Source organism: Equus asinus, chromosome 24 (genome assembly GCF_041296235.1).
Source record: "Equus asinus isolate D_3611 breed Donkey chromosome 24, EquAss-T2T_v2, whole genome shotgun sequence".
Taxonomy (NCBI): domain Eukaryota; kingdom Metazoa; phylum Chordata; class Mammalia; order Perissodactyla; family Equidae; genus Equus; species Equus asinus.
In genome coordinates, this window is record NC_091813.1 from 67,369,923 (window position 1) to 67,385,373 (window position 15,451).

Here is a 15,451-nt window from a genome sequence, read left to right on the forward strand (position 1 = left end):
AATGACCCTGACAGCTCCCCACAGAAGCTGGAGGAGAGGTGGAAAAGCAGGGGCCAGTGGCTTAAATGTGCTCTCTGTTTCTCACTGCACATAATACTGCTCGCCAGCTCATGTGTGCAATCCTGCACCCACGGCTGTAAAGATTAATTCACGACTCATCTCTAGGTAAGGGTAGAAATGAATTAGTTCAAAAATAAGCAACAGCTGTGAAGTGGGCATACACTCATATTTGGAAAAAATATAAATCTTGCTGCTATTATTTAGCTCAGAGTTTTTTGCCTGTTTTTGGGGGGGTTTTTTCATGCACCTATCTGCAAGGTTTTTTAAATTTTAAAAATTTATTCCTGAACATAGGAAATGTTTCTTGGGTTCTCCTGAGAGTGGGGTGCCCAGGCAAACCACAGGCACACACACATTCTTCCCATAGTACAGCACTTTAAAATTAATAGCACATGCAGAGGAAAAACTAAACCCTTTGACGTCACTCTTGAAATGAGGAAACAAACAGAAAAGGCTCCACTCCAGCGAGCTGCCAGAGTGGAAGCCGATTGGTCTCTGCCTTTCCTTGCCTGTGGCAACTGACAGCACCTCCCAGCCGCGCAGGCCGGCCGCCCGCTCCCCCAGCCAGTCGGTGGGTCTGGGCACTGCAGCAGCTCGGCTCTGTCCCAGCGCTTGTCTGGGAGAAAAGTGGTGGACTCGCCCAGAGAGACTCTCTCTTTCCACCTTCCTTCTTTCTCGATCGCTCTGCGTGCTTTTGTGTTTCCTTCGTTTTTTTTCCTTTTTTTTTTTCCTTCAATTATATTCCTAATCCTGGATGAAGTTGCTGGATTCCGCAGCACGAGTCTTCATGAGCAAGCAGCACCTCTCAGAGATTACACGGCATTCAAAGGTCACAGAACTGCCACTATGGTTAAATGTCTTGTTTAATGGTTGAGGTACGTACAACAAATTTAAGCGGCAAGCTCATTTTTCTTGAGAGAACAGAATCCCAGAGAGATGGCAGGAGTTCTATTTAAAATGAACCTGGACATATATATTTTTTGGTCTGTGATGGTTACTACAGCAACCAGCTTTTGAATTTCCTTCCTTTTTCTAGGCGAACTGACTACACATTATCACTTACCCTGAATTAACCGTTTCCTTCCAACCAGCCTGAGGAGAGACTCAGGCATTCTCACTGCCCTTTGAGCCCCCGCTGAGAAGGGCTGCTTTTTTTTCTTTCTTTTTTTAATGAATGCATTATTTCTTCTCCGATGTAAACCTTAGAGTTGGGTCATTTTTCTTTCTGGTGGGGCAGGATGGGAAAATGTTGGCAAAGAGATTGGTGAGGTTTGCGGAGCAGGGAAAAAGGAGGTTGGTTTTTTCCTTGAGTTTGTTGTGTCGGTTGATAGCAGACTTCAAGAGGAAGAAATAGCAGGGAGAGAGGAAGAAGCTGGTACTGAGATTGAAGGTAGAAAAACCTGTAGAATGTGTGTGAGAAAAGTGTCTTCTCGAGGAAAATGCACTTTACCACCTTGTTGCATTTTTAAAAAATGTTCTGGATTTAGAAGTCAACAGGGGAGATGCAGGCACTGAGTGAGATGACCAATGGTTTAGATCTTATTATTTATAAAGGAAAATAAAAACTTCTTTATTAGCGCTGCAAATTTGCTGATTATCTTTTCCTACAATAGTTGAAAGCGAAGTGAGATATTTAATTAGGGACTTAAGTGATTGAGCCTGGGGACGAATTAATCATCTGTAGATTCTGTTCTTTCTGCGCTTTAGCTAGAGCGACTATGAAAATGTTGGAGGAAGCTCTTCCCTGGGGGCAGGCGTATGCATTCACGTACAGCGCACCCGCTAAACGCCTCAGGAAGAAGGCAGATCGTGCCGGGCTGCTCTTGTTTTCGGTAGCACTCTGTGATTGTGTGTGGAGGGGGACCCCTGCTAAAAATCAGTCCAATCCAAAATCAATTTTGTAGAAGCAGTTTCAGTAATGTATGGTTAACATGCGTTTCCTTATTGCCCTTCTTAAAGTTATGCAATAGCAAGTTAGACAGGATTACTTGAAGCCATTACTTTGTTTCTAAAATTTCTTACTCGATTTTCTTTTAAAGGTTTCTATGCTCAACATTGAGAAATAGAAACATTAAAAACTGGGTCCTGTTAGCAGTAGTGTTAAGCGAGACGTCAAACAGTGCGTTTCAAAGGGTTAACAAAATTAACTGCGTGAGACTGTAATGTACCAAGTTAAGAACTGCAAAAATATTAGCTCCGAAATGCAGAGGATGTGCAGTGAATGGGCATGCTTTTCCGCAGCGCCTAGTGGGAAAACAAGGACTTTGTGTGTTGAAAAGCCTGGCTGCAGCTCCTCCATTTCCTCTGCTTTATCTTTTATTACTAGCTGGCAAAACAAAGACGGGTGTCAGTAGTTACGTCTTGATTGACATTTTCTCTATTAAAATGAAGTCGCTTTTTGTCTCAAGTAGAAGCCCAAAGTTAACTAGTTGCAACTCCAAAGCCTGTATCCTCTTCATACAGCTTTTTACCTGACAGTGTAAGCTGTAGATTTCAGAGTGCACCGACTCAGCTGGACAACATGAGACAAAATCAGTGGTGACTATATGTCAGCAACCTAGCTGGGAGAAACTCTTTTTTTGAGTCAAGTTACTTAGAGGAAGGGTAGAAAAATTCAAGATGTGTCAGGAACAGACATCAGTGTAGGGAAAATAATTGTGCCAGTACATAAAGCTACCCATTGTTGGTTCTCAATAAATACCTAGTTAAAATGTTTGCTGAGAATTCTCTACACTTTATATATTGTAAATTATTTAAATGATTTTCAAATTTGGCATTTTCATCTGTCTTTGAAACATGTTTTTGGTGTTAGTCCAGCCTAAAATATAACCTAGAAATCAACACATCAGTGGTACAGATGAGGACGTTCCAAAAGTTGACGTGTTATTTTCAGCCAAGGGACGTCTTACTCAAATAGACGCAAAAATAAAACGATCAAGCTTCCTCAAAGTGGGCATGTACCACCTGGAAAATGCCTCTGCCTGGCAATCCATCTTCCAAACTCTATTTGTTGTTAGCCAGGCTCAAATCACAGGGGAGGCTGCTTGTTTACTCACAGAACAGTGTTGGAAGGAATTTATTAAGCGGTAAACTAATCCCAAGCAAGACTAAAAGGCTTCATTATATTAAAGAGAGCCATCAAAATTAAGAATCAGGATAGACTTCAGGACGTCTTAATGTAAAAGCTAACAGGTATTCTAAGTGGTTCAACTCACAGTGACTTTTGGGGGGTAACTTGGGGCAAGTAGATAACTTATTGGGAGGCCCTTGATATACAGAAATTCTTGTCCAAAGAATTCACCATCCTATGAATTCAACTCATGTATCCCAAAGAAATCTACAGACAAGTAGGAATCTCTCTGCTAGGAGACATACCTGCCTGAGGAAGAAGGAATTTGGCATTTGGAAATGCAATGAGACCCTCTCTATCAGCACCTCCCCATGATGGCATCCCTATTTCTTCTCAGAGCATTCCCCTGAGCATCCCCATTTCTTCTCAGAGCATCCCCATGGGCATCCCCATTTCTCCCAAGAATGCGCCTTGGGGAGCACTTCCATCATTCACATGGGAGCAGCCTTGGGGTCCTACCATTGGCTTCTACAAGCATGCTAGGTGGCATTGTCAACATGCTAACTTTGATTCGTGAGCTGATGCACACTTGGTATATTAGCAACTTCAAAGTGATTGATCTGGAAATTTGGAGGAGAGAAGGGAAAAAGTGATGTAGAATCCCAAACTGATTGAATGTCTACTACGTACCAGGCATTGTTGGAGATTTGAATACAGAGAGCGCAATGTGTCAAGGTTCTAGTGCATAATCAAGGCATTGATCCTTTCTCGTCATTTCAGTATCTGAGTGATTTAATCCATACGTGGAAAGTGACTGCATGGAATGCACTGCCCAGAGTAGCAGACAGACACAGGGGACAGGGTGGGCACCCTCACCCACGCTCTAACCAGTGGGGTGGCTCTGAGCCACCTGCTTACTCTTGACCTCAGTTCCATCATCCGTAAAAGAAACTGGTTGTATTGGGTTATTTCTAACAATCCTTTTTAGATGAAGCTATTTATAGTCATTCTTATTCTCAAATTGGAGTTTTTAAAAAATTGCATTTGTATATACATGTGAAAGTGTCAAACCTTTATTCAGAAAACATTACCATGTGCTTTCAATGTGTCAAGGGCTATGCCTGTTGAGGTGAAGTGAATAAAAAGATAGATAAGTGATGATTCCCAACTTCAGGAAACTTATAATCTGGTGGAACATAGAAACAAATACTGGAGTCTGTGCAGAGAAATGGAGGACTAAAGGAGAGTTGGGGAGGGAGGTGGTGATGGGAAGAAAAATGAAATAGAAGAGGTGACTTTATGCAAATTGGAATTCAAGAAAAAAACTGAATTTTCTGTCTATATACATATTTATTTCTATTATTGTGATCTTTAATATGATCAGTTGAAGGCATTGTCATTCTTCTGAAATAATATATTTGGAATAGTGTTCTTAAAGAATATAACGTTAAAGAAAGCCAAAGTTTTTCCATCAGTTGATTAAGCTACTGTACAGGCCTGAGATGGTAAATTAAATCAATGCATTGGCGTCTGCTCCATCATCATTGAACTCGGAACCCCTAGGAGTTAGAGAGAGCAGGAGTCCTTGGAGATCTGGGGACAGCAGGCCCAGATGCCAGCAGCCATTGGTCCAAGCAAGGAAGGCTCGCAGCTGTGACGGGCATTGATGCAATGTGGGGTCATGGGAAACGCCCCTCGGAGTCAGGAAACCTGACCCAGTGGCTCAGAACTTCCAGAGATGGCCTGTGTGAGCTGAGGCAAATCTCTTAAACTTTGGAGGCCTCAGTTCCCTCATCTTTAAAATGAGGCTGTGGGAATACTTCTAGGACGCCTTTTCCCTTTCCAAATTCTGTGCTTCACCCTGACAAGATTACTCTTGACTCATTACCATTAGTTTTCTATTTCCTCCTCTCCCATCCTTTATTTCTACCATTTCCCTGTATAGTTTACGCTTACTCTTATCCAGGTTTACATGATTTCACCTCCAAAATATTCTCACTGCCAAAGGAAAACAAAAAGAAAACAAGGCCTTGTGTTTGGGAGAGTTTCTCCCCAGGAGACCACTGCTCCCCAGGGAAGGTCGCCTATCCTTGCCCCATTTCTCTGGTAGGAGGCTGATGTGCGACTCAATGGCTGGAGCCCTCCTTCAGACAGGAAGGAGCGTGCTCTTTGTTCATTGCAGCTGGGGACTTCAGTGTTACACGACAAGTGTCTTTCTCCTAAGTGCCAATCGCTGTCCTAGATTTTCTGTATTCTTTCACTTGAAATTTCTTTAATTCCAGTTCTGGTTTCTTTAGAGAATAACTGAAATCATGCTGATAACTAAGTTGGAGGTGTCCTTAGAAGAAACCTTTTTTAGCGAATTGGTTGTCCATTGAGTGTCTGCTCTGAGACCTTGCCCCACTGGTACAGGGTGACTGCCTCATGCTAGGGGTGGGATTTGATGCAATTCAGTTACCCCCAATCCAGATACTGGTGGGTCCTACTTGGGTCAGAGCACTCCTGCTGGCATCTCCTCTGGGAGAGGGCTTACAGTTAATAGCTCACTCACAGAGAACAGGGAGCAGGGTTTGTAGTTTCCGATAAACCTAAAAATAACATGACACAAAACACACAGAAATCTACTGAGCAATATATAATTCTTAATATACTAGTGTATAAATACCCCAATACTTTGAAAATCTAAACCCTTTCACGAAAGTTTTATACATTTATTTGCATACAGTATAGAAGTATGAAAATAATAGCCTTAGCCAATATACCAGTAAAGAAAGTTTATGTTGTACATTTCAACTTGCTCCCCTCCTTCCTTCCTCATTTCCTCCCTCCCTTTCTCCCTCCCTTTTTCCCTTTTTTTCCCTGTCCTCCCTTTCTTGCATTTGTAAAGAGATGATGGAAAAAATTGATTGGTAATGAGATTTTGATGGAGTTTCCTTTCGTAAAATTTGGAGTAATGTTTGTTTTAGATTTTCCTTTCTAGTGGTTGGTGAGTTTCCATAAAGTTTTTCATTAAAATTCCTATTCAGGTTGTTTTCTTATTAGTACCTTTTTTGCTTTACATTGTCTTAACTAACGTATAAATAAGAAATACAGAGAATATCCTTACTACGTGATGAAAATCATCATTACCTGTCCACTGTTTCAGACACACAAAAAAAGGAGTTTGTACATGACTCAGAAGTACTGAAGGATATTTAAGCCTCTGTGTTCTAAGAGTATTCCTCTGTCTGCCTGGGATGGGGGCGTCCAGAGCTAGTCTGGTGTGACGGGTGTTTCCTTGCGTCCAGGTGTAGATGTAAGGAGGCTAACATATGCCAGAATTGGTCAAAATTTGACATCTAAAGATACCAAAGGGTCAATGTTTTACATATTCTTTGACCCTACTAAATCTTAGTCTAAGAACATATCAAATTATGGTTTTTTTGCATTATTTGTGATATTCAAAAAATCAGAAACTACCTGAACGCAATAATAGGTGAGTTGTTGAATACGTTACTTTAAATCCATATGATAGACTATCACATAGTTCTTTAAAGGAATGAACGAGATCTCCACGCACAAATCTGGAATGATTTTCAAGATATATGAAGTGAAAAAAAAAAGCTACATTAACATTTGTATAACTACGTATATACATTCACATACACTGATAGAAAATTTCTGGAAATTCGAATGAAAAATTTAATAATGGATACCTCTGGGAGAACTTTGAGAGTGGGATGGGAATAAAACTTACTTTTTGTGTATATATACACACTTTATAATTGTTCAACTTTCCTCCCAGAAAATTATTATATATACCATGGAAAAAAATTACAAATGTCTATTATTGTGTGACATTTAAAGTTGAGAGGAAAATTAGAAAGTAAAAGAAGAGTTCTATTTTGTCTTTAAATTGCTTCACTAGCTTCTTCCTTCAGTCCCCCTGAGCTGCTCCCATGTGCCTCTCACACAGCCGGGAGCACAGCGGGCCTGGGAGTCAGAGTCCTGTGAGTGAGGGGATGGATGGTGGTCCATCGTTGCTCTGGGCTCAGGTTCCTCATGTTCAGAACAAAGGGCTTGATCAAGCCCGGAGTTCCTCCCACTTTACACGTGTCTGAGAAAACTTTTTGGCCTGTTGCATGCCCAGCTATTTGAGATCTTTCACCGTAGGTGGGATATACATGTTTTGCTATACGTATTTTATTGGTTAGAACATTTTAACTAAGTTTTCTGTTTTAACATTGGTCAGTTTGGTTTAATTTTTAAAATTAATTAAATATGCATTTATATTTATCCAAACAGTGTGTAGGGAAAGCACACATCACAGATAGACTTTTAAAATTAAAATATACTACAATATCATTTATTCACAAAACAGTAGAAAGCACTATTTGTACTAAGATATGTAGTTCAACTAATGCTTCAGTCTGCATGTGATCTATCATTTCTTGGTTTTTCAGGAGAAAAGAAAAGACTTTCATTTTCCTTTCTCTTTATGCCACTTGCCAGCTGTGTCTAGTCAGATGAAAGAACTCAGTCATTCACACAAGTCTAGCATATTCTCATAAGAGGAGATGCTCCATGAAGACAGAGGTCTAAAGAATGCCTTGACTTAGAAAACTTCATTAAATTTAAGAAAAAAGTTGTTTTCCTTGTGACAGAAATATTTCCATCTCTGTAAGACTAGTGTTCTTACTTTTTCAATTAAATGAAAACAATTTCAACTTGGTTTTTAGTTTGATTTGGAAAATGTAAGTATTAGTCATTTTAATTACTTAGTACTTTTTATTTTCTATTTTTCTAGACCTTTATTATTGTGTTTGGAGTAAAGAATAGTCTTTAAGTTAAAATAAAACAAAAGAGGTAAATATAAATCAGGTGGAAATGAGTGTGATAGCAGTTTTGAAGGACCAGAACCAACATTCTAACGCTTCTCCATAAATCTCTTTTAATTATGAAAAAAATCATTAATCATTAAAAAATAATTTAATGGCTTATAAATAAAATAATTGAGAAATATTGTTTTCTTTTTCATTAGTATCTTGCCCCCAAGTGCCTGTGTGTGGCCGCATGAGAGAGGGATGGAGGGCAGAGAGCTTCCCAAACTTGAAGACAAATGTGTGTGAAAGCTTTTTACATTCTATTCCTGACAAAAAAGCAGCGAGCTGGAGAACACAGCCTAATCAAAATATGTCTCCTTTAATGCAAATCCTTAGAAAAGAAATAAATCAAATGCATTTACTGAATAAATGACAATAATATACAATTTTTAAAAATTCAGTTTGTGTATTTTATGTGCAGAGAGAAAAGGGAAAACAGGAAGAAAAAAAATAAGGATCAAACTTTTTTCAAGGAGCGCTGAACTTGTAACCGAAAGCCCTGCATTCAACTTCCAGATGCCAATCTTACTAAGAGGAGTTGTTTTGGCTGGTTATTTAGCACTTTTGACTTTCAGGTCGGTAAAATGGAATTTTAAAGTGAGGTACCTTTAGGTTCGAAAATTTCTAAGATTGACTTACTGTGCAGATGGATCTGTTTTCATAATTGATTAGTCACTTAGCTCGTAACACAAATGTTAAGTCCCTTCGTTTCAGAACATCTTTGTTGGAGAAGGGTTTTTATGCCCCTTTTAAAGGCACGGAAATTCGGCCAGGCCGGGTGGCCTAGTGGTTAAGTTCAACACTCTCTGTTTTGGCAGCCTGAGCCTAGTTCCTGGGTGTGGACCTACACCACTCTGTTGGCAGCCATGCTGTGCTGGAGGCCCACATACTAAAACATACAGGAAGACTGGCACAGATGTTAGCTCAGGGCAAATCTTCCTCAGCAAAAAAAATTCAGAAAAGAAAACCCAAAACAAGGCACCAAAATTGAGATCCAGAGAAGATACAGCTAACAGAGTTGGATTCAACTCCAGCTTTTTATGATGATTTTTAATTGTTCTTATGTGTTTAAAATGCATTTTGCTTAAAATTCATCTTCAATTATTCTAAGCATGTTAGAATTTTTTAAATATTTATGCAAAGCAAAATATCTATTTCAAAATGTTAAAGCAATCTACTCAATATGTATATACACAAGAGGTTCTGATACATAGAGGAACAACAAAGTATCATTTTAAATACAATCACAATGGATGAATCTGACACTTTAAACTTTAGAAGTTTTGCCCTGAGAGGCAGTATAGCAAATGTTGAACAGTGCAGAATGTGGCACCAGTCCTTGTGGTTCACTTATGAGTTCTATGACCCTGAGCAGGTTATGTAATCTCTCTGGGCTTCACCCTACTTATTCATAAGGGGAAGGTGTTCATAGTATCTGCCTCATAAGATTGTTGAGAAGATTGAATGAGTTGTATTTGTAAAGTGCTTAGAACAGTGTATGAAAGATGGTAAACGTGTGTATCAACTGGTACTATTTGCTTACAAATTATAAAAATTATTTCCTGGAGTTATAACTGTTTTTGCATACAGCGCTGTTGGGTGTTTTGAACATTTAAGAACAACACAGATTTTAAAGTTATTTTTAACTTTCTCTGCTAAACTAGAGCCCATGTACAGAAAAATACCCAACATATAAATGTACAGAGTGGTTCACTTGTTATAAGTAAACCTCTGTGTAACCATTACCCAAGCCAAGAAACAGAATGTGATTACATTATTGGGACCTCTAAAGTCCCGTCACGCCTCCTCCATTCTTTCATTCACCATTGTATCTTCAGAGTCACTAGGGTGTTGCGTCTAGCAGTATTCTATTTTCATTATTGTATAATATTTAATTATCTGAATATGCAACAATTTATTCACATTTGTGTTGAGTCTAGTTTTTATTATTATGAGTCATGCTGGCCTGACTATTCTTCCCCAGCCTTTGATGCACACGTCCGTGTATTTCTGTTGAGCGTATACCTAGGAATAAGTTCCTGGGCCACAGAGGATATTTATTTTCAACTTCAGTAGAAAATCAAAAATTGCTCAAAGTGGTTCCAGTAGTTTATGCTAGCACCAACAATGCATGGCAGCTCACTTCCTTACTGACCTTATGCGCTGGCATTTAGTGCGTGCGTAGTGATAGCTTAGCTTTGTTTTACTTTGCATTTTCCTGATTATTAATGCATTTGAGCCCTTTTTCATATGTATATTGGCTACGTAAATATCTTCTTTGTCAAATGTCTAATCAAATCATTTATATGAATTCTTTATATATTTTGATACCTCTGATTGTTATATATGTTACAAATATTTTCACCCATTGGTAAAATCTCCTGGTTTCTTCTTCTTCAAGATTATTGTGATCATTCTTGATTCTCTACGTTTTCATGTAAATTTTAGAATTAACTTAAGATTCCTCTCTAAAAAATAAAACGTTGTTGAGATATTGATGGATTTCAGAAGATTGACATCTTTCCTGAGTCTTCTTGCTCATGAACATAGTAGATGTCTCCACTTATTTAGGTCTTTATTAATTTCTCTCAATAATATCTTCTACCTTGCTTGGTGGTCATTTTACACATTCTTTGCTGGGTATGTCACTAAGCACTTAATATTTTGATGCTGTTCTAAATGCTATCTCTTCTATTTCAATTTTAACTTTTTGTTACTAATACATAGAAAAGCAATTAATTGTACATCGATTTGTTATCAGCAAGCTTGCTAAACTCACTTATGAATTCTAATAATTTATCTATAGAGTCTTTCGATTTTTCTATGTAGGCAATCATGCTATCCAAGAGTATTGGCAATTATATATCTTCTTTTTCAATATTGATAACTCCGTCTTATTGTACTAGCTAGGATTTTCAAGAGGTAACAGTGGGTAAATGTATTGTTTCCAGTCTCAGAAGGAAAGCATTTAACATTCTATCATTCAGTATGATATTCTCTACAATATTTGGAATTCCCTTCTATTCCTAGTTTGCTAAGAATTATTATCATGAATAAAAGTTTGATTTATGAAATATTCTTTCTGATATCTATTATATGATTTTTCTCTATTATTCTATTGTGATGCTGATTGATTTTATCATGTCAAATAAAACTTGAAGTGTTGAAATAATCCCAATTTGATCATAATATGTTATGCTCTTTTTTTAAAATCCCTTATTACTTTGTTGCTGGATTGCTAATAATTTTTAGGATTTTGAAAGTATGTTGATGAAAAGATTAGCCTAAATTTATCCTTTCTGGTAACGGCCTTATCAAGGTTCCACTTTGATGAAATTCACATAAATTCATGTTATTTCTTCTTTAAATATTTGTTAGAAATTGTAAGTAAATCCATCTGCCCTGGAATATTTTGTGGGCAAGTTTTTAGTTATAGTTTTAATTCTACTAATTTTTATGGGCTATTCAGATTTCCTACTTTTATTTTCACTTTTGATAAGTTGTATATTTCTGGGTCTTATCTATTTTATCTAAATTTGGAACTTATTAGCATGAAGTTGTTCATAATACCCTGTTTTAATATTAGTCTCGCTTTTTATTCTTGCTATTAGTTTATTGTGCCATTTCTTTTTCTTCCAACAGTTTTGCCAGGAGGGTTATCAATTTTATTAGATATTTCAAAAAAATAACTTTCGGCTTTTTAAATCCTCTTTATTTATGTGCATTTTTTGTCTATTTTTATTAATTTCAGTCCTTTATCATTTCCTTCTTTCTCCTTTCTTTAGGTTTATTTGCTGAGGTTTTTTTCTATTTTCTTGTTTTGGGGTTTTTTTTTGGCTCATTCTTTTTCAGTCTTTCTTCTCTTTGAATATATATATTTAAAGCAATAAATTTCCCTCTAACAGTTTGAGCTGCATCCCCAAATTTATTGTTTCCATTATCAGCTCAAAATCATTTCAATTGTTATTTCTTTTTGGTCCATAGATTATTTTGAAGTCAATTATTAATTTTCAAACATATTGAGATTTTTTAGTTATCTTTCTGTCATTGTTTCCTAGCATAATTGTACTTTGTTATAGAAAGTACTGCATGTGATTTAGGTCTTTGAAATTTCTTGCAGCTTGTATGTGTTACCAATACAGTCGACTTCTGTAAATGTTTCACAAGCACTTGAGATGAACGTGTTTTCTGTGGTTGTTTGCAATAGAGACATATTGCTCTCTCTGTGTCAATTAGAAAATTTGTTAATTGTCTTATTCAAATCTTCTATACCTTTACTGACTTTTTTCTGCTTCTATCAGTTACTAAAAGAGATATGTTAACAACTCACACATAATTGTGGACTTGCCTATTTTTCCTTTTAGTTCTCGCATCTTTACTTTATATATTGTGTTAACAATATGAAATTGTCATTTTTATAAATCAAGTGGTTAAATATCAGCATTTTTATATAATTTAAACTAATAAACTAATATTTTAATGCTTTACTAGATCAAACCTTCACAGTGAGGGTGATAATTGGTTCAAAAAAATCCTTACATATCATGATTATCTATGGCCCTCCCAAGAGACTCAGTATGTAAGCTGATATATAGTATATATGGTATTAAAATTTCTTGGGGGGAGGTGATTAGCTAAAAAAAATCTGAAAAGGTTCCCTAAGGGGATAGGATGATAATGGAAAAAAGGTTGAGAAATGCTTAATTTAGATACAAATTTAGAACAGTCAGATACCCCTGGTGCATTGAAACTTTTGTCATAATAAAATATATATGTTTTTTCTCTCTCTATTAACGCTTTTGCCTTCAATTCTACTTTGATACTAAAATCTGAACAACTGGCTTTCCACTAGTTAGTGTTTGTGTGGCTTATCATTTTCCATTCTTTTAGTTTTTTCAATTTTCTACATGTTTATGTTTTAGATGTGTCTCTTTACAAGTAGCAAATAAGTAAATGTTGTTTTATCATTCAATCTGATTATATTTGTCTTTTCAGTGGAGTACTTAGTCCTTTTATATTTAATGTAATAGTGACATATTTGAGTTTAAATATGCTGACTTACTATGCACATTATATTTGTCCTTCCTGTTCTATATTTCTTTGTATCTCTTTGCTTGCCATCTTTTGGATTGAGTACATTTGTTACCTCATTGCCCCTTTCCCACTAGCTTATTATTTTTACATTCTTTTATATTGTTTTACTGGTTATTATTGAGGTTACAGATACATTTCTGAAGTAATCAAAGTATAATGCAAATTAATAGTTTCATCGCTTTGAGGGAAGCCTGAGAACCTTAGAATGAATGCCTTACCTACTTTTGTACCTCTCCTGAATTGTATGCTATTTTTAGGTATTTAATTTGATATAATTTAAGTCCCACAATAATTATTGTTATTATGAGTTTATATAGTCATATATACTCTTCATTCCTTCCTGCATCTCTGAGATTGCATATAGGATTTCCTTTAGTATACTGATAATTTGGTTGGGGGTTTTTTTTTGGTCTGAAATAGATTGATTTTTACCTTCTTTTCTTATGGGCACTTTTCCTGGGGACCAAATTCTAGATTGTTAATTTTCTTTCTCCACTTTAAGACATTATTACATTGTCTTATAACTTTCACTATTTCTGTTGATGTCAGAAATCATTCTTTTAAAAGTAATCTGTTCTCCTTTTTTCACTATTTGTAATTCTTTCTTTATATCTTTGATTTCCAGTAGTTATGCCATGATTGCTTAGGTGTGGTTTTCTTTGCGTTTATCCCAATGAGAGTTTGTATGTTTTTTAAATGTATGTCTTGATATCTTTCAACAATTTTGGAAAATTACCATTAATAGTGTCTTTTAATATTGCTTCTGTCCCACTCTCTTTCACCATTCTTAATGGGACTTCAATTACACGTATACTTAGGCTGTGAATATTTCTACCCTCATTCTTTACCTTTGGTCCCTCTTTCTCCATCTTGGACATTTTCTTTTGACCAATATTTTCTAATATTTTATTTTTCTACTTATTTCTTCAGCTATGTTTATTCTGTCACTTAACCCATTAAGCAAGTTCTTAACTTCAGTTATGATATTTTTCAGTTCTAGAATTTTTAGGGTTTTTTTCTTTTTCTAGTTTGTAGATCTCTTTCAAAATTCTCAACCTTGTATAGTATTCTTGAATATATTATATATATTATTTAACTAACTGTTTTATTTACATCTTTTGAGTGTCTGTATCTATTGCCTGCTAGTGCTCCTGATTTGGTCAAATTGTCTTGTCTGTCATATGCCTCACTATTTTTTTTGTTGTTGTTGTCAAAGATTGGCAACTGAGCTAACATCTGTTGCCAATCTTTTTTTGCTTCATCTTCTTCCCAAGGCTCCCCGGTACATAGTTGTATGTTCTGGTTGTCAGTCCCTCTAGCTCTGCTATGTGGGATGCCGCCTCAGCACGGCCTAATGAGCAGTGCTAGATCCGTGCCCAGGATCCAAATGCCTGGCTATTTTTGATGGAGCACTGGACATTGTATATAAAAAATATGGAGATAACTTGAGGCCTATTGCAATATTCTCTTTCTCTGGATAAGATTTACATTTGCGTCTGCTGAGTTACGAGTGGCACTAATAATCCTGATTTGTCTGAATCTGATTTTGTGTTAAATGAATATACATGACCTGCTTAAAACAGTGGCAGGCACATAGTAAGTACTAATCAGCTATCTCTTTCTTCCTTTTCATTGTTTTCTTTAAAGATGTGAAAAGAGAGAAAGGGAAGAAAGCATTAAGGAGAGCATATATGGTCTAAAAGACTCCATATATACCAGAAATAAATCCTCATTTTTTTCATTTTATTGTCTTTTCTCTTGTATGCAAAATAAACTCTAAAATGGGGAGATCAAAATCATCAACTAAGTAGATAAAAGTAGATAAAAGTAAGTATGTGTCCACTTCCATATTTCACGCTAGCCTTTATAACCATCATGTAAAATGAAAAGAAAACAACAACAATGACTACAACCTCGTCTGGGTAGTAACTGCATTTTATAATTATTATTTGCCAGTAGTACTTTGACAAACATTATCATTTTGAAGATTGCTACTATCCTACAGAGATCTTAGGTAAAAGAATCATTTGTAATAGACTATTTCTCATCTGCGCCTCACATTTCCGATCAAGGATGTCTACCAATCTGCATCATTTAATTCTTGCTTGATGGCTTTTGTGCATGGAAGCTGATGTTGCTTCATCTAGTAGCTGATAGAGATTAGCTACAATGAGCTATTAGCAACTTTCTCCGTTATCCAAACTGTTTCACAGTTTATAGTTCCATACAAGCAAATCTAATGTCTCTGAATGAAAATGATAGCCCATATGTGTTGTAAACACTCAAAAAACTTTATTTTTACTACACTAGTTATGTCCTGTGGAATTAGCAAATTAATTAATCAAATAGTTGCAAGCAAAATATC

At 36.3% G+C, this 15,451-nt stretch overlaps 1 protein-coding gene across 1 annotated transcript in view; it reads left to right on the forward strand.

Annotated features, from left to right (window-relative positions):
* Positions 1–507: 507 nt before the first annotated feature.
* PDE7B (phosphodiesterase 7B) overlaps positions 508–15,451 on the forward strand; it is a 293,064-nt gene continuing 278,120 nt past the window's right edge. Inside the window, exon 1 of the mRNA XM_014850588.3 lies at positions 508–935. Coding sequence (XP_014706074.1) covers positions 915–935 — 21 coding nt within the window. The 5' untranslated portion in view covers positions 508–914. The remainder of the gene's footprint in view (positions 936–15,451) is intronic.